Source organism: Rhinolophus hipposideros, assembly GCF_964194185.1.
Source record: "Rhinolophus hipposideros genome assembly, chromosome: 19".
NCBI classification, from domain to species: Eukaryota; Metazoa; Chordata; class Mammalia; order Chiroptera; family Rhinolophidae; genus Rhinolophus; species Rhinolophus hipposideros.
The window spans coordinates 30,808,670-30,831,623 of NC_138065.1; the positions used below are offsets into that span (position 1 = coordinate 30,808,670).

The window sequence follows — 22,954 nt, forward strand, 5'->3', positions numbered from 1 at the left end:
AAACCCGCAGCACAGCAGACGGAACCAGACTTAAAATAACTGTTTTGACAGTCCCGATGTAAATATGTGAGCGATGCGTGGGCCTGTTTTGCCTTCACACTTCCCATCCCCCCCTCGCTCAACTCTGCGGAGGCTGAGATGTTGGGAGAGCGCCGCCTGCAGGATGCTCCCCAAAGCGGAGCAGGCGAAGTGACTTGTCCTAAAGCGCTCAGCCAGCCGGCCGGGTGGGCTGGGGGCCAGGGAGCGGGAAAGCTGGCCAGGAGAACCGGAAGTTAGGGGAACCCCAGCTCACTTTCACCGCACCACACAACAGTGCGTTCAGGGACAAACATATCTATGCACTACATCTTGTCTGTTACCTGAGAAAGGAAGTTATCTAGGACACAGGTGAGCTAACTTAATAATTCCTGCCATCTCCACACCTGTCTTCAATTCAATTTGACTTGTTTCCTGAATCTCTGTCATGTGCACAGCATTGTGCTAGAGGCAGTGCAACACGTCAAATCCGCAGAATTCCGTGCCACTTGTAACCCTTTCGATGCACTCATATTGAAACCCTGCTTTGTGCCAGGCACTGAGCAAAGTCAGCATTTCAGCACATACTATCTTACTTGATCCTCACGAAAACTAGTGGGTGGGCATCATTATCTGCATTTTACATGTGGAGTCAGAGGTTTGGGCAGATACGTGAGTTCTCCAGGCTGCCACAGCTCTGTCATGAGAAGTGAGATCAGAACCCAAGTCTTGTGCTCTCCGCAGCCAGTGGAGAGGAAGGGAGGTAGAGGTGGACACCCATCCATTCTACACTGGGAAACTGAGATCAGACAAAGTCACTTGCCTATCTGGACAGCAGCCAGCATCTTAGCTGGGGCAAAGCTGGGACAGAAACACAGCAGCTTTAGGAGTGCCAGCCCATGTGTCTGCCCCCCGTCTTAGGGACCCAGGCAGTGCACTGGGGCATGGTGGGACACCATATGATGTTTTTGACGTTACCTGACTGTCTATTTGGAAGGAGGGGAGGGGAAAAGGTAGCTGGAGAAAGGAAGAGGAAGGAGAAAGGAGGGAGGAGGTCTGGAGAGTGAAGGAGCATAAGTATGTATGCACTGTTCTGGCCAGGCAGAGCTGTGAGATAGGGGAAGTTCATTGTCAGAGCTCCCAGCTCCACCTTTCTCTGCCTCCTTTCCTTAGAAGGTGCCTCCCACCCCAGGAGGCCCACTAATGCACTCATGCTTTTTCCCCTCCATACTAATGAAACCTGCTACAGGGAGGGAATCTGCTGTAGTCATGGATGCTAGGGGGCAAATGCCTGCTAATTTCCCAGTGTTTGCCTCCTTCCTGGATGACAAGAGCCTCAGGGGATCAAAGCCTAAAGTAAAAGAGAGGAAGCACTAATGAAATCTCAGGTGTCGGACTCCTGGAGAGAGGAAATTGGGAGCCAGAGGACCCCATGTGACAGAATAGGTTGCATATAACACCTGCTTGAAAGGTCACTGCTGGTTCTGTCTGCAGATGTTGGAAAAGAGGAGGGAGGGGTGCCTGGGATCTGTTCTTTGAACCTACTTTCCTCTGTGTCCTTCAAGGCTCAGCTCAAATTCCATCTCCTCTGTGAAGCCTTCCCTGATCCCTCCCCACTTTCCAGTTGTGCTCTCAGGCCCCTCAAGCTTCAAAGCACTTTGCTTGTTCTCTATCTAAGGCATCTTGCATCTTTTGAGCCTTGGCGTGTTGCTTTTTATTAAATTGTGAGCTCCTCAAGAGGAAATCAATATTTGATTTCCCTGTGTTTTTCCCGCAGCTCCTCCCACAGGGCTTTGCACAATCAGGACTCAATATTCACAGAACGGATTGAGTTGACAGCAGTACACAGCACACATTTCCCCCACATGAGAACGTGAGGACTGAGGCTGACAGCAGAAGGGTTAGGGGCAGGCATCCCAAACGACTCCTGAAGACTGAAAAGTGTGGAGCACTTATCTGCCCTAGACCATTTAATGGAGTCTTATCGAGTGCTTATGTGCTAGGCACCATGGTGGCTGAATTGGGAAAAGGGGCACTGCCCCTCAGGAGCAGTCAATCCACTGCTCTCAACTATAGAGCGGTGTGTGGCATGTTAGTCTCATCCTGCCCCAAACCACTCCATCGTCCAGGAGGCTGGCCCTGGGGCTAGACCTGAGGGCCCTCGCTCTCTAGGGTGATGATGATGTGGAATCTCTGTCCCTCCAGTCAAAGTGGAGTTATAATTCTTTTTAAAGAGTTTCATTGATAAGTCACATACCATGTGATAGAATAATTCTTGTCTTTAGTATTATGCTATCTTATAGCATCTTTTCCTGCTTTTAAGTCTGAAAATTCCCATTTGTCCTCTCAATAGTCCTGAGAAGCCTTGCTAAAGGTTGGGCTTCTTTCTGTAAAAAATAAAAGTACCTTTAAGGCTATGTGATCATATTGTAGTCCTTAACCACTTTCCGTGTTCCCCACCCAATTTCCTCCAGCCAGATTTATGCCACTATTTCTCTGTGATGCCAGGAGGCAGGAGGCCGGCCTTCCCTCAACTTATAGATAGCACAGGGGAGGCTCACAGCTCCAGGGGCTCAGTGTGTCTCCAGAAGCACCCTCCTAGGCCCCTTCACCTCACTTTACGTTCATGCTCCAGACTCTTCCTCCCAGTCTCATTCTTCCTCCTCTTCCCAGCAGGGTTAGTGGAAATGTTTAGCTGCTGCTGCTGCAGTGTATCAGTGCAAAATAAACACGAATGCCCCATCTACCCTGACAACATAATTCGTTTACTACAAAGGGATATAATAAAGTCTGTTTATTACAGCAATTAACAGAGCAGCATTTGCCGGCATGCTTTTCAGAGGCAACCAGAAAAGTGCTTACTCCAGGTGCATAGATTTGGGAAACCGTGCAACTTGAGCCAAAATGAAACCAAGTGGAGGCTTAATACATGGGTCCCAGCCACCCTTGAAAAATTAGCCATCCAGGAGTCAGTTCAGCTAAGGTAGAAGCTCAATGCAGGAGTCCAACCCAATGACTGCTACTTTCCTGGGTTAAGACCTGGACCTATCTTCAGGGTCGTGGTCTGGAGGACATGCCTGAAATACTACACACCAATGAATCACCACAGCTGCTGGGTTCACATCTCACTGACCATCAGCGCGTATAGGTGGGGAATGTTAGCACCATTCACTCTCAGGGGTGCCTTGCTACTGAAGTGAAAGTGGGGACATAGGGAAAGGACCAGAATGTGGGACAGAAAATGACCAGCTCGAAGAAATCCTTTCATGAAACCGGCTTCACCTCAAGCCCCTGCGGAGAAATATGGCTGTCTACAGGTTAGGAAAGGAGAGGAATCCAGGAGTCTGCTCTCCAGCCTGGAGAATGCTAACTTGCTTTGAGCATAAAGACCGGAAAAATACATGAAGCCCAGTTGCCCCAGTTTTTTGGTGGAGGGGCAGAAGAATGGGACATACTAGTCTAGATTCCCCAGTGATGTTAAGTGTATCTGATTGTTAACCAAACTTAGCTGTCTATTTCCTTTCAAGGGACCAGGGGTTGGCTTGTACCAGTAGGACATTCTTTAGAACCAACAAGGGCAGCAGCTCATATCATAGCTGCGTGGGAAAACTCATGTTGAGTGGTACCTCTTCCTTTTTTCTCTGGAGCAGCCTCTCAGGGAGACCATGGGGAGTTGTGATCTCCTTGAAAATATGAAACTGAGTACCTAAGCCAACTGGAAAACCAAAGGCTCAAAAGTGCAGAGGCAAACCTCTGTCAAACAGTTCCCCTGGTTGAGGGGTGATGCAGTGGGTTCCCCTTTCCTCTATTACTCTTTTTCCTTCACAGCATCTTGGAGAAGGTACTGCACTGAAAGATGAGGGCAGAAGCCAGCCTGGCTTCTTTGGAAAAGAGAAAGTCAGAGCTTTGAGCACCATGAACAACAGGATAAAAATAGCAATGTTGCCATGGCAACAAAGGCTGGGAGAGTCCTGAGGATTTCTGTGGGTCCTGCCATCTCCCCCTCCAGTTTTCCTCTGCTTCTTCCTTCTCCGAACACAGGAATGAGTTGAGGAAAGAGGGAAGCCTGCCCATTAGGAAAGTCTGGAACTCCAGAGCCTGGGCTACCCAATATTGGGGGTTCCCGGCTTTTTGGAATTTTTTCCTCAGTATGAGTTTCTCCAGGGATGCCCCGAGCCCCTCTCCTCACCATCCTTGTGTGTGGTCCTGACGTCCAGGGCTCCTGTGTGAATGGTCAAAGCTTCTGTTTCCTCTTCACGGTCTGATTCCACAGGAATTTAGAGAAGGGCGCCCAGGCAGGACTAGCCAGACAGCCCAACACAGTGGGCACCAACCTGGGGCGGATGTGTGTGTGTGGGGGGGGGCAGTTCACTCTGATAAGCCACATTCCCTGATCCTAGGTTGTTCAGCAACATGGCCTTAGGGCCCGTTTGTATTAGGGACAGGGTGATGGTGGGAGAGGGCTATCTCTTGTTCTTGCTTTCATGTCAGAGCATTCATTCTTTGGAGACAGATTCTGATTCTTGGTTCTGGTGGTGTTGTCAGCCCCATGGGGGCTGTTGGGCACAGCAGCCACCTTCAGGGTGAACACCAGGTTTTTTGGACCAGTCTGCAAGGAACCCACCAAATGCAGCAGCCAGAGATTTCCTTCTCTGGTGAAAGCCCATCTTCATTGTTATAAACTGAGTGTCTCCAAAAATTCAAGCCACATGTGGCACACCTTATACAATGTGCCCTTGCAATGCATGCTTTTCTGAGGAGGGAATGGGTCTCTTCAACTTTTATAGAGGCTGGAAGAGAGGAAGCAAGCTGCCAAGGTCAGGAGTCAGCCATGGTGGAGCGCTGGGAAACTGGGGGCTGCAGCTCTTCCCCCAAAGACGGTCCATCCCACCACCAGCACATCCCAAACCACTGGGCAAAGTGCACATTTGCAGCCTGAGGCACTTCCCCCTTGCAGAAGGCAAGGTAATGAGGTGGGGCAGGTCAGTCAGCTCGGAGATGGGCTCACCAGCATCTGTGCAAAGGGAAGCCCATGGGTTATATAACTGGGGCAAGGACTTGGCCCTGGTAATCCCATCTGCAAGTGTGTGTGTGTGTGTGTGTGTGTGTGTGTGTGTGTGAGAGAGAGAGAGAACACAAACGTGGCACTTGTCATGGCCTAGACAGGGCCTGGAGTTGGAGTCCAGGCCAAGAGACTCACACCCCTTGTAGGAAGGAGGGCAGGCAGAAGTGCAAGGAGTGCTGGGGAGGATTCCAGCAGCTCTGGGGGCTTTGGCTTTCCCTCTCACTATCCCCCAGTTCTTCAATTTACTGTCTCACTCCCATCCATCCTCCGCACACGTGTGCTACACAAGCAGAGCATACCAGTGGGACCCAGGAAACCTGCAACCTCTCTGTTCCACAGCCCTCAACCCCCCTCCCACGCACACACAGACAATGAGGTTCAACTTCCCAGACCCACGAAGCCCTGGGTCTCTGGGGGGGCTTAGAGGACACGAGCACAGTCCAGTCCTTGTACTTGAGAAAAGCGAGTCTCAGAGGCCACCTGGTCATCAGGGCCTGAGCCGGGCCGGGGCCCAGGGGACCTGGTTCCTGGCTCAGGGCCCTTTGCATCCCGCTGTGTTGTCCTATTTCAGTCAGTTAAATTATTGCTTTTTTCTCAAAAATAATCTCCCTGCGTATTTCTATTGACCTGTATGTTACATTCAAAAAGTCCCCCCTGGGAACGGAGAAGGAAGTGATATTCTAATGAAACAAGACTTTAACCTGAGACAAGAAGCCCCTTGGGGTCCTGTGGGCCAGGGTCCCAGACAACACGTAAGTCACAAGAGCCTCCAGTCCCCTTCACTTCTCTTTATCCCTCATTTAACAGCCCATCACACAAAAGGGGAAATGGGTGTGGCGCTCTCTCCCTTCTATAGGTGAGAAAACTGAGGCCCCTCTTACCCTTCTATAAGGAGGACTCAGTGCCGGGCAGCAAAAACAAGAGGCCAGAAGCCCTCTCAGAATCACCGATTCAAGTGTCCCCTGCTACACCCAAGGCTCCTGGTTACCACCTCAAGGGTCTGGGAAGGAACCATGAAGAGAATTAGAAACAGGGAGGGCAAGAGGATCCGACCTGACCTCTAAGGAAGGGGTGAGACTCAAGGCAGGGCAGGAAACAAGGAGGTCAGACCCACGCCCTTCAACACAACAGGAGGAAGGAAAACCTGGATTACAAGTCAGAGGGGGCACATGATCTTTAGACACTGGGGCCACATCTGCCTTTTGGGATGAAACCTCTGTCCTGGGCTCACCCAGGGGCAGAGAGGTGTGAACAAGTCTCCTGACTGCTTCCTGCCATGCTGAGAGGAGCCAAGTCCCCATTTCCTTGAGAAGGAAACGAGGACAATAGGATGTGGGGTATCTGGCTGGCAGCTGCTGCTGCCTCCTCCTCAGGCCACCTCAGCTGCAGTGCTGGCCTCCTCCTTGGATGGAGATAGGACCACCAGTTTGGAGGCCAAGGGTAGCTGTCTGCAGACACCGCTGGGCCTCGACTCAGAAATACCTTGACCTTGGGACCTCTTCCATGTTCCCATAGCTGGGGCTCAAGATATCCAGTATCCCTCCAGAGCCAAGGGAGTTCTCCCAGGGGAAGAAACTCTCTGAACAGGCTCACTGCCAAAGCCCTGCAGCTGACATCCCTGCCAAGGCCACTGGGGGAAAGCTCTCATTCGCCACCCCTCCCGCATATGTTCTCCACTCTCCTGACCTTTCCTCCAGGTGAGCCTGTGTGGTCAGGACATAACACCCAACACCTCTGAATCTCGGGGATACAATTTCATCCTCCACCACAGGAGTGACTTCTCTGGGGCTGTGGCCTCACAGGAGACCACTAGGGACACACTAGCCCATTAGATGGAGTCTCCCACTTTATATCAAGGTACCCTTCAAGGCTTTTCTGCACATCTCTGCCTTATCCAAGGCCTCTGCTGTACAAGAGGCTGAAGAACCAGGGAGTTTTCTTCTGTCCCTTGTGACCCCACTTTCCTTTATTGCTGTTTGCTTGAGGGAATGACTTCTATTTATAATTCTTTGGATATAAAAAGAAATAACAGATTGTAGAAGGCTGGGGCTAGAGGGTAGGACCAAGGACAGGAGGACAGAAATCTTAAGCTGTGCTCCAGCTTCAGAAAGATGACCTGGATCCCACCAAATCCGTCAGACACCCAGGAAATGCCCTGAATGTGGAGCATTATCTGGACAGGCAAAGGCTGCCAGGATAGAATATGCCCTTGCTTCTCCCAGGTTCTGGATGAATCAACAGAAGAGGTTGCCTGCCCTCCCTAACTGCCCTGAGAATCCCACATTCCAAGGAAAGGGGTGCACAGTCCCTCTTTCTGTCCTAGGGCCCTGACCTCCTCTACCCAGGTCACCTGTTGTCTGTCAGAAAAGCGATTCTGGCCTGGATGCTAGAGGGGACCTGACTTTGCTCCTGGGCTGTACTGTTCCTGTGATGAAATAGAGAGCAGACTTGCTAACGCTACAGAATCTGCTAAAGTGTCTGCAGCTGGCACTGCTGTCTGCATGACCCCTTAGCACCTAACTGAGGGGTCCAGGCATGGTGACAGACGGCTGTTATATCAAAATGGGGGAAGGGAGGGAGGAAAGAAGAAAATGGGCTTTTGTTTGCTTCCTACCTCCTGGAAATAGGCTGGGAGTGGGGGCAGAGACTGACCCCAAAGGTTGATGGGGAGATTAGGGAAAAAGTCAGGGAAAGTCTTAGAGGGATCCCTCCCCCCAGGTTTCCCTAAAGGCACCACATGCAAGCATTTCCCTCTATGGCTTCTGAGAAGAGAAGAGGCAGGTGGGTGAGGCAGAGACAGAATACACGGAGGGCATGGCTTCGTCCAGAAAAGAGCCCCTTAGTCTGGCCCTGATGAGGGGAGTCAGGGCCAGGGGAACAGGCCCCCTACATCTGTGCTGCTGCCAAGGAGGCATGGAGGAACTGAATGGGTCAGGGAGGCCAGGGCTGGAAGGCTGGCTGCTCCCTGGCGTGTGGGGAAAGCAGGGCGAGGAAGACACAGCCTGCTACCTGCTTCTCACAGCCCACACTCAGTCATCCTACTCACAACCAGCCTGCCTCCCTCAGGCCTGGCTCTACCTGGCCCAGGGGGATGCTGAGAAGGATAGGAAAGGACTCATCTCCCACAGCTATGAGGCTCCTGCCTCAGGTCCTGGGGTCCCAGGAGAGATTATCCTGGGCTTGATTTGAAGGAGGCTCATCTTCACCTCCAACAGGTCTAGCCTAGCTATGGCCTCCCCCAGGGTCAGGACTGTTGGAAGGTTCTCTGGCAGGAAAGGAAAGCCCGTTTCCTTTTTAGCAACAGCAAGGCAGTATGTCTCCCAGGGGAGGAGTTACCCTGACAAGAGTCCTGGAGCCCTCAGGGCAAGAAGTTTTACTCCCAGGACCTCCCTGGGGCTTCTCAGTCTCTGGAAAGCGAATGGTAGGTCCTGGGCTTCCCCTGGAGTGGCTGGGACCTCTCACCAGGGAGGTCTCCAGGTATTAGAAGCCCAAAAATGTGGGCATGAGGAGACTCAGACACACAAGAGGTTGATGCCCTCAGGTTAGATGCAGTTAGGTCAAGCTGAGAAGAGCAGCGGCCAAATCCAAACTTCCTGCTCCAAGATTCAGCCAGAAGTGGGCTCCTGAGGTCTGGAACCTGCTGGGGGCTGCAGAAGGGGCCCTGGTCCTGCTCACACTGCTGTTTCCTGCTCTCTGTGAACGTCCTTCTTCTTTCTCTTCATCTTGCAGAAGCCGTGGAGGCCACAGAAGCAGGCAAAAGTGAACTGGGGCATGCCCTAGGCTAGGCTGGGGGCGCCTCACCACCAGAGAAGATCTGCAGGGAAAAGCAGGGGAGGTAGAGGGGGTGGGAGAAAGGCAAGAAAGAGAAGTAAGCTGGGGTTAAAGAGAACCCAGAGGCCCTCCAGGTTTGACCGGAATCACTGCGACTCTCTGGGGCTGCCCAGGCCGTTGGACCTTTTACACCCACTGGGGGAGGAATCATGTCACCAAACACTGTCTCTGAAACCTTGGTGTTTCCTGATGTGTGTGGGTCTGATGTCATTCCTCAAATTGGAGCCTGGGTGAGTCCAGGATTGGAAAGAGAAAGTCCCAGACGACCCATCTTTGTTTCCCTCCCACCCCCCTCTGCCTCACCTCATCATCACACACCTGTGGTTCGGGAACAGGAAGTAAGCTGACTCAAAATAAGCTCTGGCTTGTGCCATAGGTTGGGGTGGGGCGTTGCACTCATTCCTTTAGGTCACATGGTCTGATGATCCGAATGCGGGACTTTGTGGACCTAAGTCCCTTGTCCAGCATAGCCTTACCCTGACACCTGGAACTGAGTCGGGGTTCCTCCCTTCCCTAGCAGCCCGTTTGTGATACCCTTAGGGAAGTTTATAGGGGACATAATGCACTTTCTTTGACTGCCCAGGGCAATACACATTGCAGTGCCACCTCCTCGAAAGTAGCAGAGCGTCCTTTCGCCAACTGGCTATTTTATTGAGCACCTATGCTGCGCAAAGGGGTAGGAAGCTAGGGACATAAGGATAAAAGTGTAGCTTCTTTCCTGGCATGAATGTGAAGCAGAGACTGAAGCTGGATTTGCCCCACTGGGTATGTTGCCCCCCACCTCTGGCTGACATGGCTCCTCAGCGCAGGATGCAGTGAGCCCTCCGGTATCTGCGGCAGTCTGACTGGGGAGGGGAGGGGCTTCAGGAGATCCACTCTCAGGCTGTGACAGTATCCCTTTCTCCAAACACTCATTGAGGGCCTCAGCCATCTGCAGATCCCTCCAGCTCACTTTCTGCCCTTCCTCCGCGCCTGGGCCTCCCCTGGAGGGAGCAGCGGTGCATTCCCATCAGCTCAAGCAGAGTAGCTGGGCCCAAAGGAAAGCCCCCTGCATGGAACTCAGGCCCGCGTCTTTGGCCTGGTTTGAATTATCTCTCTCTCTCGGAAGAACACTGGGGACTGAGGACGGAAGGAGGCAGAGGGCTGTGGAATAAGGAAGCATAAGGCATGTGCCTGACTCAACCCCTCTTGCAACAGAGATTGTATTTGATGTCCCAGGCCCCAAATGCTAGGCACACCTGCAAAATATTTCCACCATCTTTGAGGAACCTGGCAGGGCCCAGGTGGTGACTCTCTGGCCAACCTTGCTCCTTTGGACAAACTTCCTTCACGTCCATCGAGGTGGAGCAGAGGCCCAGCTGGCAGGTCCTTTCCAGGCACAGAGCCAACAGTGGAGCCGGGTCCTGTCGGGATTCTCTCCTCCCTCACCCTCTCAGTGTCCTGGCAATGCCGCTAATGACTGTAATTTATAGGTGCAATGCATTTCTAATGGCCAGCTGGGTGGGCAGGAGGCCCATCTTGAGTCAGCATGGGTGGGTAGACTGGTTATTTAATCCCCCAGTTTCCAGCACCACCCACACACCCCCTCTCCTGGAATACATAGAGGCACTCTCCAGGACATATACAGACAGAGCTGAGACACAACTACTATGTTTCTAGATCTATCTATTGCAGCTATCTCTGGATCCCTCCCGTGACAAACCTAGAGAGACAGGAATCTAAACTGGGCTTAGGTGGCCTGGGTTCTATTCTTGGCTCTGACGCTGGCATACTGTGTCACAGTGGGCAAGTGGCTGGACACCTCTGGCTCTTCATTTCCTCATTTCATTGTACCAGGATAATCAAGGTTTAACACTTAGACTCCAAACCTAAGGGCTGGAAGGGCACTGGGAATCCTAGCCTGATCAGAAAGAAGGAAGGGGGAACAGGTGGGTTTCCTTGTAATGAGTAATTGTAATGTGTACACTTTCTTTGCTGGGAGATGTGTGTCAAGGGTACTATCCCAGATCACAGAGAAAATATCTGGCGAGAAATTAACAAAGCAGATCTGGGGAAGGAACTCCTAAGGAAAAGAAGCCAGGCTCAGATCATCACTCCTCCACTCCTACCCACCCCCAGTCTCAGTGCAGCTCAGGGTACCCGCTTCCAGGGTGCAGATGTCTCGCCTCTTTACCCGACCTCCCCTCTAAGGCCTGCTCTTTCTCTAAAACAGCAAAATGTGCCCCGTGACATGACCATTCCTCCTGGGCTCCTTTGGGAAGGGGAGAAAATCCTGAGGTTTGGTCTCACTGTAGAGAAGTCTGGGGCAGGGTAGGAGGAGCCAGGACCTATACAGCGGAGGAAAGGTTTGTTAAGTCACTCAGAGCTGGGCTCAGGTCTGCAATCTCCCAGAGCTGACTGCCTGGGCCCTTGTTTCTAAGGATAGAGAGGAGGAGAGCCTGGTTACTCTGCTCAGGTCTTTGATCCGAAATGCTCTGGTTGTCCCACATTCTCCATCAGGGCCTGACAGGTTCTTCACTGCAAGGTGCCTGACTCCAAGTCCTGGATGCCATCTGGGCTCTGTTCACGGCACACAGCTCCCTGGCCAGCCCCCGAACTGGGGAGACATGGAGCAGAGAATCGCTTCCCGTTTCAGAGTTCCTCCTGCTACGGGCCCCTCCTCGCCTCTCCGAATCCCTCTGCCCCAGCAGTAGGTATCTGGGGAACCCCACTGCCAGCGCTGTGGTCTCTGCTCCTCTCTGCTTTGCCTCCCTGCCTCTGTCCTTTCATTTGGCAGAGTGCTTCAGCACCAGCTGGAGGGCTCCCTGTGGGAGTTGGGTCCCTATGAACCTACTCTTACTGTCTCTACTTGAGGAGAAAAGGGTGAGAATGTTGAGATGGAGAGCCCTGGAGTCTCAATTAAGCTAGTGGACCAGCACGTCGGCGTACTCTCCACTCGTCTGTGCTCACAATGGAAACCTACCCTCCTCTCCTGCTACCCTGAAGCTTTCCCCTCCAACTTCCACTTTCAGGAGGGGATAAGGAATGGAAAAACAGCCCTCCAGAAACCCAGAAGAGAAAGGAAAGAAAGGTAGATGCTGGACAAACCTCTGCTACCCCACAGTTGGCTGCATCTGACTGCAAGCTGTTGTTCCCTGATTTCTTCCCTATTCTCTCCTCTGGCTTTTCCCCAGCTCAGGTCCAAGATGGCCTGGAGAGTGGGGCTTGGAGGACCCTCTGCCCAGCCAGCTTGGAGGAAGCCAAGCAGAAGAGCTGCCAACCCACAGATCATCATCTCAAGCCACCAGGTTCCCCAGCCTCCCTGCTGCCCTCTTCCCTTGGTCCTCACCCCACATCTGGTCTCTCTGCCACCCTCCGGGGTCCTCCAACCTTAGCACCTCTAGCGAAAAGGGGGCAGTGGGTCAGAGTCCATTTATTTGAACACGTGGAAGAACCCGGAGGAAGAAGGGACTCAGAGCAGGTTAGACACTGAGGTGAGGAGAAAGCCAGGGCTCCAGGCTTGCAGACACAAACTCCTGGATGTCTCAAATTTTGCCAATGTCCTCCATCCAAGTGGGCGGCAGTGGGGATTGGAAGGGTAGGAAAATATTTACAAGTGTGGGTACATGCCAGGAATTCTCTGACAAACAGGAAAACGATATTGTCCCTCCCACCCCCCATCCCCTCACCTCCCAAAGCAGAAGCAGAGTAGCTTCCAGCAAGGCAACCCCCCCTTCAATCCGCCCCACCTCCTACCACAGGTAAAGGGCCAAAGAGAAGTGACCCAGTGAGGAGGGGCACCCTCAGCCTCCAGAACAATGAGACCTCCGCCTCCCCCCCAGCTCCCTTAGCACCGCGCCTCAGTAATTAAAATATGAATTCACCTTCCCTCCCTGAGCCATTCATCACTGCGAAGGGAAGCAGCTGCGGCCTGGGAGACCGGATTTGGGGGATTAGTTCGGGCGCTAGAGCAGACACACCAAGAGGAGGAATTAGAAAGAAAGGGGGTGAATTGGGTTTTCTCTCCCCACCTCCTCCCTCTCCCTCTCCCTCAGCCGCCACTGAGCCTCACACCCAGCCCTTCCCCCAGAGCCTGGCCTCTGTAGGTTTCTGGGAACTGTAGTCTCCACAACTGTGTTAATAAACAGAAAGGCCAGGGGTGGGTGGTGGCACAAACTACAGATCCCAGGACTTCTTCCCAGTGTTGGCAGCAGCAAAGCTGGGCACAAGCCTCCAGTCTGGGAGAAGCCCCAGTTCTCCTAGGAAATTAACTCATTTTTGGCCTGCTTGAGACTCAGTTCCTGTCTCTGGCTTACTGAGCACCCTGAAATCTGCAGCCAATGTCCTCTCTGCCTTCAAAGGCTTGCCCAAGAATTAAGCCCCCTATTTCTTGCTTGCCCACCTATGCAGAGAGGAGAAGCTCCCCCTACTTGTCAAGACTACAAGGGCAGTCACATATTTACTAGGGATCCTGAGGGACTTGGGGATCATGCCTGGGAGCTGGAGGTGTAAGAACACCAATAGTCTTGAAACGTCCTAAGCCCTGGCTTCCAAGGTCTTCCAGGCCAGCTTGGCAGAGGCTGGCCCGCCCTAAGAGTCATCACAAGCATGACTGAGTGTGTCAGAGCTCGGAACCCAGTGGTCTGGACTGTCAGTGCCAGAAGCGCCCCAGAGGTCAAACTTTAGTGTTATTCCCTTCTAAAGATGGAACAGAGATATTTTTTTTCCCCACAATAGTCTTTGCCTTTAGGAAGGGGTGGAGTTTTAGCAGTCAAACTCCATTTCCATGAAAAATAGAACAAATATAACCAGAGAGATTCACTTGAATCTCAGTGTTGTTAAACACGGGCCCACTTTCCCAAGGGAGGACTTCTGCAGGCTATCTCTGGGGATTGTAAAAAATGACTTAGATTGCTCAGAATATTTTAGGTTTCATCTATATACAAGCAGGGAGCAGGATAGATGCAGCCCTCTGATCTGTGTCCGAGGAAAGAGGGCATGAGGCCGGCTTGCCTATTCAATTCAACAACTGTGTGAACTATATAATTGCATATCTCTTCCAGGCCTGCCCCACTGGCAGTGACCAAGAGACAAAGACTAGAAAGGAACTGCAACTCTACAACCACAGAAGCACCCCCAAGCTTAGGCCCAGCAGGGTGAGACTGTCTCAGGTGAGTTGCTGAGCTGTGGGCTTGCTCTGTCCATTTGTGGCAACTTACTTTTACCCTACCCTCCTTTTCTCCCAGTTCACAATTCCTTCAGTAAATTTCTATCCAGCAACCCCTACTCAAAGCCTTGCCTTGCTGAACTTTAATCTCTGGAATGGTCATCTGTCCCGTTGGTCCCAGGCCCAGCCTAGTGCTGGGGCCTTCCCAGCAAACTGTGCAATAGGATTCCAGTTGCAGTGTCAGAAAGGGGCACTGCTCTAACCTTACTTCCCAACTAGGAAATCGGGAGCTAAGGTAGGCAAAGCAGGAGCTTGGGAGTCCTCAGAGCAGGTTAGGAATAGGATAGGCTCATTCTGAGCGCCGGCAGCTGGACAAGGAGGGAGGTGGGAGAAGGTGCTAGCCACCTCTGAGAACCCAGAGAGCAAGTGAGAAACCCTGGCATATTCTCCACCCTGTTCTGAGCTGGGACAAGAGGGGAAGTGGCTTGGATCAGTCCCAGCAAAAACCCAGCTGGCTTGGGCTTTCTCTTTGCTTCTCCTATTGTTTTGCACCCCGCCCCTTGCCCCCCCACACACACAGCCCCCCAACTCTGCTCCTGCTGGAAAAGAAAAACCAGTGAAGGACAAAGGGTGATTTGAGTTGGGCCCTGGGGCCAATTGGTAGACCTGCATCCAATAGGGACTGGGTGCCAACTCCGAGGATGAGAACAGCACTTTCCAGTTCCCTGGCTTGTTCGAGCTCCCAACCTCCAGCATGGTGTGGTAAGAGCACAGGTTCAAATCCCAGCTCTGCCTCTTACTAGCCCTGTGAACTTGGGCCAGTGTCTTAGCTCTCTTGTGTGTCAGTTTTCCATAAGTAAAGTGGGATAATAACAATACCTTTTTCAAGGGTTGTTTCTGTAAGTAAATGAGTTAGGACAAGTCAGATGGATAGACACACGCCTAGCACACAGCAGGCACTAGGTAGATGTTGGCTGGAGAAATTAAGGGCTCTGAGACATAAGTAACTTGCCTTCTGATTCTTAATACCAAATAGAGTACTGATTCTTCGGTGGTCTGTCTTAAGCCTACTGGGGGCTGGAAGGGAAGGGGAGGGGAGGGTGCTTCCTCTGCTGCTTTATTTCCATCTGTTGTAGTCTTCCAGGATGGCTGGGATGGAGGGATGTGGGAGAGGACTAGGCGTGGCAAGCCAGGCGGGAAGAAACAGGGAGAGCAGGTCTTTCGCAGACCCAGGAAGGAGGGAGAAAATGCGTGGGCATGGTAGTGGACCAGGAGTTAGGGACTCTGAACTTCAACTAGCAGACTACAGGGAGTAACTGCCTTCCTACTTCAACTCTGATGAACCTCCTCTCCCCAAGTGGACGGCCTAAGCTCTCCATTTTCAGCCAAGGAGAGGTTGCGAGGAGGTCTCTGGGGAAAAGGCTGAGGATTTGAGATGACCATAGAAAAGTGAGCTGAGGTCAAGAAGCAGAGGCTATCCTAGAGGTACTGAGCAAAGGTCCAAGTGCTGCGTGGCCCAATGCGCCTGACTCCAGCTCCCCAATCCCTGAGCATGGGACAGGCCTCAGTAACTTGGCAAAGGGGAAGGAACCAACTCAGAGACCTGCATGTCTCCTTCCATCCTCATAGGGAATCTCCCTCTGGAATCACCTCTCCAGCCTCTTCATTTCAGAGTGAGACACCAATTCCGGAGAGGGGAAGTGACTTGGCCAAAGCAACACAGCCTAGCCCTAGACCTGGGTGACCAGATCCCCTGCATACCCTACCCCCAAGCAGAGCCCCAGCTCGTGTCCCCTTTGAGGCTGGCTCCTAGCCTGGTTCTGAGGGGAGACACAGGTGCTGCAGAAGGAGTAGGCGCCTTACTGTAGCCCATGGCTTTTAGCCCTACATGAGTTTGGAACAGCAATCACATAGGAATGAAAAGCCATAGGCCATAGCAGAGCTGAGGGGGTCCAGCGGCGGGAATCTCAAAAGGACACAGGGAGCTGCAGGCACCTTGGATGCCCTCATTCCCCTTCCCACCAACCCCACCCACTCACCCACACTGCCTCCAGTGAGGTACTGGGCCCCCAGGTTACATTTTCACCATCCCGCACCACCTGCCCTGGCCCCAGAAGTACTAAAGCCATCTCAGTAATGAGTTTCCACTTCTTGGCCTACAAAAGCTCCCACACAATGGGCCTCACTCTGGGTATGAGGGGGTATGAGGGGGGTTGGCTTCCTGGCCATAAAGGACCTCCTCAAATTCCCTTAATTAGCCTCCAGCCCCCTACCCAGGGTCCTTAACTACCACCCTCCCCTAGAGAATAGACCGGAGTTTTTTCAATGCTACTGCTGCCAGTGCCCAGGATCAGCCCCATATTAGGCTTTCACCTTACAAAGCTTAACCCTTTCTAGTCCAGCCACAGGAAGCAGAGGGCAAGGGAGAGCAGAGACAAAAGGGCCTGCTTTTCCTTTAGAGGGGTGAACAAGTTTCTTGAGTACCCTCGAGGTTGGGGGGTGACCCACACTTCTTAGACTAGTCTGGCTAGTCACCAACTAGACTCATCCTCACATTGTTTAGAGGGGAGTGGGACCTCTGTCTTCAGACCTAGATAGAGGCAGGAAAAGGGCCAGAGCTTGAAATCCCCACCAGTTGAGGGAAACTAACTTTGGAGTCATCGCTGGGAGATGCTGTAGGAGGGGTGTTTGGTGTTCTGCCTCCCTCATTGGCAGGCTCTCCAGTAGTAGGGTGAAGAGCCGAGTCAAGGAGAACCAAGGTTTCAGGCCCCTGGAAAAGATGCGTTGTGAAAACAGGACTGTCTCCTTCTCCTTCCTTCTCCCACAATGGGTTAACTGTGGGTAAGCTTCAGTGTTGGAGGAGAGGAGCTAGGGAAGCCCCAGGGAATTCAGATCCCCAAGCCTGGCCTTGACCTCTGTCCCAACAGAACGGGTACTCCTAACAGAACCTACCCTAACAGAACCGTAAGGTAAGAGGCCCCAGGCACAGATCAGGCCTTGTCTCTGCCAGGGTGCAGCTGTAACCCCCACCTCAACCCTACTCTCAGCCTCAGGGGCAGGCTCACTGGCTCTGCAGGACTCTCGCTGGCTTCCCACACTCCCCCACAACAGCATGGGAGCATACGCACGGACATGCACACACACACCAGTCTTGTCTAACCTTAGGGCCAAACTGGACATCCTCCAACTTCCCACCTGAACTTTGGGTCATTGGTCCCAAAGCCAGGTTTTTGGTTCTCCTTTCCTTCCTCTCTCATGCACCACCAAACCCCAGGCTTAGGACCTGCAAAAACCGTGGGCTCCCAGCAGAATGCCCTCAGTCCCCTTCCAAGAGACACTGGGCTAGGGGCTGGGGTCCAAAGGGCTGCTCACCTTGTGGGCCCAGCGAGGCGCCCTCTCCATCGCAGTCTCCTGCACAATTCCCGAAGAGCCACTTTCTGCCTTCCAGGCAGCCACTCACTCCATTTGCCCCCAGAAGCTCCATGCCCCAGCAACTGGGGCAGGCCTCCTCCCTCTTCCACCCACTGCTTGGTCTGAGCTGTGCCCAACTCAGCTGGACTCACTTGTGAAGACCTGACGTGCCCCTCCCCTAGCCCGGTGGGTGTCGGGGGTGGGCTGGGCAGAGGGGAGGTCAGGTATTCCTTCAACCCTGACTTGGGCCTGGGTAACAAAGGTCTCATTGAGCCTCTGGCTGTCTGGTTGGTGAAGCACAAACCTCTTGTATCTGCTCGCTTTTGATCTCACTCACTCAGAACCAGCCATGTATTACTCACATCCCCCTGCCAGGCTATTGGTGTGGAGGGGTTGTTTTGTCCCCTCCCTCCCTCTCTCCTCATCTCCTTTCTCTCTTTCTTTCCCCTGCTGCTCCCCTCCAGCTTTTTTATGGTTTTATTTTTGGCAGGAGACCTGAGGCAGCTGCCCAGAGGCCCCCTCTCCTGCCTGCCTGCCCCTCCCCACCTCTGCAGCCCAGTTCCTCTCTTCACCCAGACCCCATTCTGTGTCTCTCCACAGCCTCTGCTCCTGCACTTGTCTGTCCTTCTATCTCGAAGAGCCCCAGACCAGCTGAGGTCTGGCCACTCTACCCACCCTCACTTGGTCTTTCCCTGGGATCCTGGCTTCCCGGCCCTGGGCACATAAAAGGCTCAGCCCGTGGCCTGCCTGCCAGCCCCAGCCCACCTGACAAGCCCCTAGTAAACTCCAGAAAGGGGCAGTCTCTCTCCAAGGTATTTCTGGTGCCAGAAGACTGGGGGCGTGGGGTGAGGAGGAACAACAGCTATCAGGTCTCAGGCACTGGCCTACGCAGACCTCCCTTTAATATGGAGGAAGGGGAGGCAGCTCAACTAGGCTTCAACCTCCTTTTCTGCGGAAGCCCTGCTTCCTCCAATCCTGAGAATCTGCTTTCTAGTGAAAGGCCATCACTTGGTGAGAACCCCAAAGTCTCACCCTCCTCAAGCTGGGGCCATCCCCAAACCTCTTGCAATTCTGCTGCAGGTGAGAAATGGGGCCCAGGCAGCTCGAGGAGCTGTATATGCTGGATTCCCAGGCCCTGTTTCCCAGGACAGGCGGCTCTAGGGAGACAATCATCTTTGAGGTCTGAGCTCTCCCCAGAAACGCCAACAGATGCTAAGAGTTCCCATGGTAGCCTGAGAAGAGCCCTGCCAATTCCCCCGTGCCCCACCTGTGGCCTCCTCTCCACCTCCGAAGTTTCCACCCCTCCCTGCCCCCCAGGTACTCCATTCAGCTGAGCTGAGGATTTGGGAAACTTCTGCCTGACAGAGGCCCCATTCTTCCTGCTGCTGGCTCTCATTGTCCCTCATGACTCCACACATTCTTGGGCCTCTAATGAGAAGCCGAGACAGCCACCCGCTTCCCACCCGGCTGGAGTCAGCATAGCCTGGGCCCAGCCGCCTGCCTGTGGCAAAAGTTGGGGGAGGGAGGCAGGAGACTACATGGAGAGAGGAAAAGGATGTGGGAGACAAAACAGAGGAGGGGAGGAGATGGAACTGGGAGACAGAACGGAGACACAGAGAGAAATTGTGAAAGAAGAAAATGATAGCAGATGGAAATGTAAGAGAAATTGTATAGGAGAAAAGGGAAGGGGAGAAAGGGAAAGGAACTAATATTTGATTCAGAGAAAACTATGTGCCATGCATGCACTAGGCCCTTCAATAACAGACACTATTATCATTACTCCCATGTGGTACATGAGAAAACTGAGGATTACAGAGGCTGGGTGGCCATTTTTGCTCTTAGAGCAGAGGGCAGGAGAAGCCTGAGAGAGAAAAAGGAGAGAGCTGGAAAAGGAAGAATGCTGACGAGGAAAGAGGAGGGCTGACGTGAAAAACAAGCAGAACAGGAGGAAGCAGAGAGAGATGAGATGAGGAGGCATGAGGAGGAAGAGGCAGAGGCAGAGAGAGGGCGGTCAATGGACTCCAGGAATCCCTGACTTCCTGCCATCCTCCCCAGGATGCAGCAGACTGACTGGGCAGTGCACACTCTAAGGGCCCAGCAGTGCCATTCCCTCTCCAGTAACAAGTCCCTTAATGCCCACACCCGCTACAGAATCCAGGTCCAGCCTGGAAACTAAAGCCTGTTTCACGGTGGAATAGACTACAGCAACTCCCTTCTGAGGGCACACACACACAACCTGAACCTCAGCCTACATCTGGGGTTGGAGGTGGTTCCAGCTGAAGATAAGCCACATTGGCGAGCACACCTTTGCAAGAAGAGGAGTAGGGAGGGGCCTATCGAGTCATTCATCCTTCTTAGGAGAGAAAACCACGGAAGGAAGGGGGTGAAAGGTGCAGATGGGGTCAGCCTGAGCAAGGACTGAAGAACTAGAACCACTCCCAACGAAGTAAGTGTGCTCCCAGACATCAGTCAAACACGGTGCACAGCGACTCATCAGACTCACTGTCAGGCACGCAGTAGGTGCTCAGTAAATGGTACGCTAGTGTAGGTGGGGTTCTCACACATGGAAAGAAGTTAGATCAAACCTAAGGTCCCATCACCTCCAAGATTGTCTACATTGTAACCGACTTCTCCTCTCAGAGCTTTGAAAGATGTATGTATCTTCTGGAGGGGCTTAGAGCCCACCAGCCCTGCCTCTTTGCCCATGGCGGCAGGAAACTGGAACTAGGAAGATACTAAATTAGGAAGGTGAGGCACTCAATCTCATAACCCCACAACCCTAACATGGAGGAGATTAAACTGAAAGCATACATTATTCTAAGGATGTTGGCGGAATGATACAGGCACATATTTGAATGAATGAATGGCTGATGAAACTTGGAAACAAGGGCAAAAGATGTAGGTTCTCCCATATTTCAGGCTTGGTGTGTGCCTGGAGCTCTCTCATGCCTATGCCTGGGAGGAGGGTCCCGGTGCTGGAGCAGGCTGTGGCTGTGGGTGGGGGTAGGGAAAACACCCTCCCTCCTACTCTACTCACCATGGGGGCATAGGCATTGCTGAAACTTCTGAGGAGCTTCAGGGATTTGATTCTGCTGCCTCTGCCCCAAAGAGGCCTTCAGATTTGGAGCAGTCATTGGAATGGATCTGTATGTGCAGGCCCAGAACTGACCATGAGTAGACTAGTTCCAGAGACCTGGCAGTCTCCCCTTCATTGTCCTCCAGACACGAACCAGACCAGTGGTGTACTTGCTACCAAGAACAGGATGAGCACCCTGTTTCTGAATCCCTAGGTAGCTCTCCCCATGGCTCTAACCCCTACTGCTCCCCAGCTCCTTCTCTACTCCAAAGCACCATCAGCTCAGGTTTCCTGTCAGTCACTGGCTTCAGAGCCCCCCAGGAGGAGCTGCTCTCCATTGAACAAGAGAGCACAGAGAGGTCAGGCATGAATTTTCTTTTTCCCAAGGGCTTTCTCTAGTTGTCTTAGGATCCTCAGTTATGAGCTTTCCCAGGCAAACAGAGGGAGCTTCCAGCTTGGCCCTTAGGAAAGCGGAGAGAAAGGAGACCTGGGATAGGTTCAGGCAGTCAAGACAAAGAGAGACCAGGGGACAGAGAGAGCAAAGGCAGAGCTGGGGTGTGTGTAGGGGTGTTTTTACAGCCCTGACACTTCCAGGACCTGCATCTGATCTCTCCTAAGCTCCAGGCCTGGGCTATGGAAAGGAGAAGAACGCAGGGAAGTGCTTGTATTACCAGAATCCAGCCTCCCCAAGCATGGGACCTAGGCCACAGTTTTGCCTTTCAGAGCAGTCAAGCTGTTAAAGAAAAATACAATAATGGGTCATTGGCAAACTCATATGCATTTCAACCTGAGCAAATTATTAATATAAAAATGCTCCAACGATTTGCCCAGGCCCTATTCCTCCCCTAACTCCTTTCCTCCAGTGCCCCCCTCAACCCGCATAGGGCCTTGGTAGCCTAAAGAATGACACAGCTAGGCTCTCCCAAGCCCCTGTGGAGTACCTCTCAGAGGAGGAGGCAGGCAGAGATGGGGGTGGGGAGAGATTTACAGGGGCAGCCACTGATTTAGCAAACACACACTGAGCTAGGCACAGGGAGACAGCACTCAGTGAGGCTTGGTCGCCAGGAGTCCAGTGGGAAGGCAGGCCCAGAGGCATATGATTGTATTCAGAGCGGTCCTGCCACCCTGACCCCTGTTCTCCCCCAGCAGCAGAACTTTCAGGCTTTCTTTTTGTGTGTGAGGAGGGGTGGGGGTGGGGGTTGTTAAACTGAACTTGGCCCTATTTAAGGGTCTCCCCTTCCTCTTCATGCCTTTAGGAGAATGGCCTCAGCCAGATACTGTGTCTGTGTGCGCGCGTGCATGTAGATCTTCCTCTTTCTTCTGACTGTGACAGGGCCTGATGGGGCGATGGGGAGCTGGAATTGAGTACAGAGATAGACACTGTTTCCAGCTCTGAGCCTCAGCTGTGTCCTCCTCCTGGAGGATGTAAGCAGGGTTTTCAGGCCACCAAAACCGCCCCCCAAGGGGGATTCTTAGAGCACAATCAATTCAGAGCTCTCTGATCCTGGGGCTCCCATCTCAGCCTCAAAAGAGCCGAATTTCCCTCCAAAGTTAGCTCTTCTCAAGGCTTAAGTTGGGCTAAGTTGTTCACTAGCAGATGAAGGTACATTGAAAAATCACCAGAGAAAAAGTGATTAAGGAAGAATTTGTTAATGAGTTGAGGGGAGGAGGACAGGATACTAGTGCTTCCAAAGAAAGACTGTGGAATGTCAGTCAGGAGGAGAGGGCTGCCCTTGGGCCCCCAGGCGCCCTCTCTTGACCAGTTGGGTAGAGGCAGCCCGGTTTCCTATGGTCACTCTATCACGCACCCTCTCCGGTACAGAGCAGCCTCCCGGCCCCACCCTGGCCAGGGTTCCTGCTCCCTTGGCCGGCATCCAGCTCTAGCCTCTCTTAGGTATGCGAGAGAGGTGGGAGGACGGTTCAGGGCCAAGAGTTGGTGGTTTTGCCCAGAGATGTGGTGTCTTCCAGCCTCCCATGCTCGGTCCCCTGAGGACGTCTGCCCCAAGGGTACCGGACACCTCAGCTTTTCCCTTCTTAGTGCCAGACACATGCACAGGTGTCACAAAGTCCTGATCCCTCCCTCATTTATAGCGCCTTCCCCATCCCACCCACACCATGGGATAAAGGAAAGGGTGGAGGCACCCAAAGGGAGTCTTTCCTGGCCAGGAGTGGGAGACTGTGCGACACCCTGAGCCAGGGCCTTAGGTCCCTGTAACACTCTCCCTGAAACCCACCAGCTGCAAAAACCTTTAAAGGGAACAAAGGCAATGGGGGCCCGGTGGGGGCTTCCTTTTGGCGGATTAGGGGCGGTGGTTGATGCAGCGGGAGGCCGGTCAGCACCGGCTTTCAGGTGAGTGCCTGCACCCCATCCTGGAGTCCGCCCATGTTTCAAGGACCCCTCACCGCCCAG

At 52.9% G+C, this 22,954-nt stretch overlaps 1 protein-coding gene across 1 annotated transcript; it reads right to left on the minus strand.

Annotated features, from left to right (window-relative positions):
- Nucleotides 1–2,900: 2,900 nt before the first annotated feature.
- BLACAT1 (BLACAT1 overlapping LEMD1 locus) lies at nucleotides 2,901–12,888 on the minus strand. The gene is made up of 2 exons (XM_081026485.1): nucleotides 12,775–12,888; nucleotides 2,901–8,894 (listed from the first exon to the last, which is right to left on the minus strand). The coding sequence occupies exon 2, from the start codon at nucleotides 8,851–8,853 to the stop codon at nucleotides 8,752–8,754; it is 102 nt and encodes a 33-aa protein (XP_080882611.1). The 5' UTR covers nucleotides 8,854–8,894; nucleotides 12,775–12,888; the 3' UTR covers nucleotides 2,901–8,751.
- Nucleotides 12,889–22,954: the final 10,066 nt, after the last annotated feature.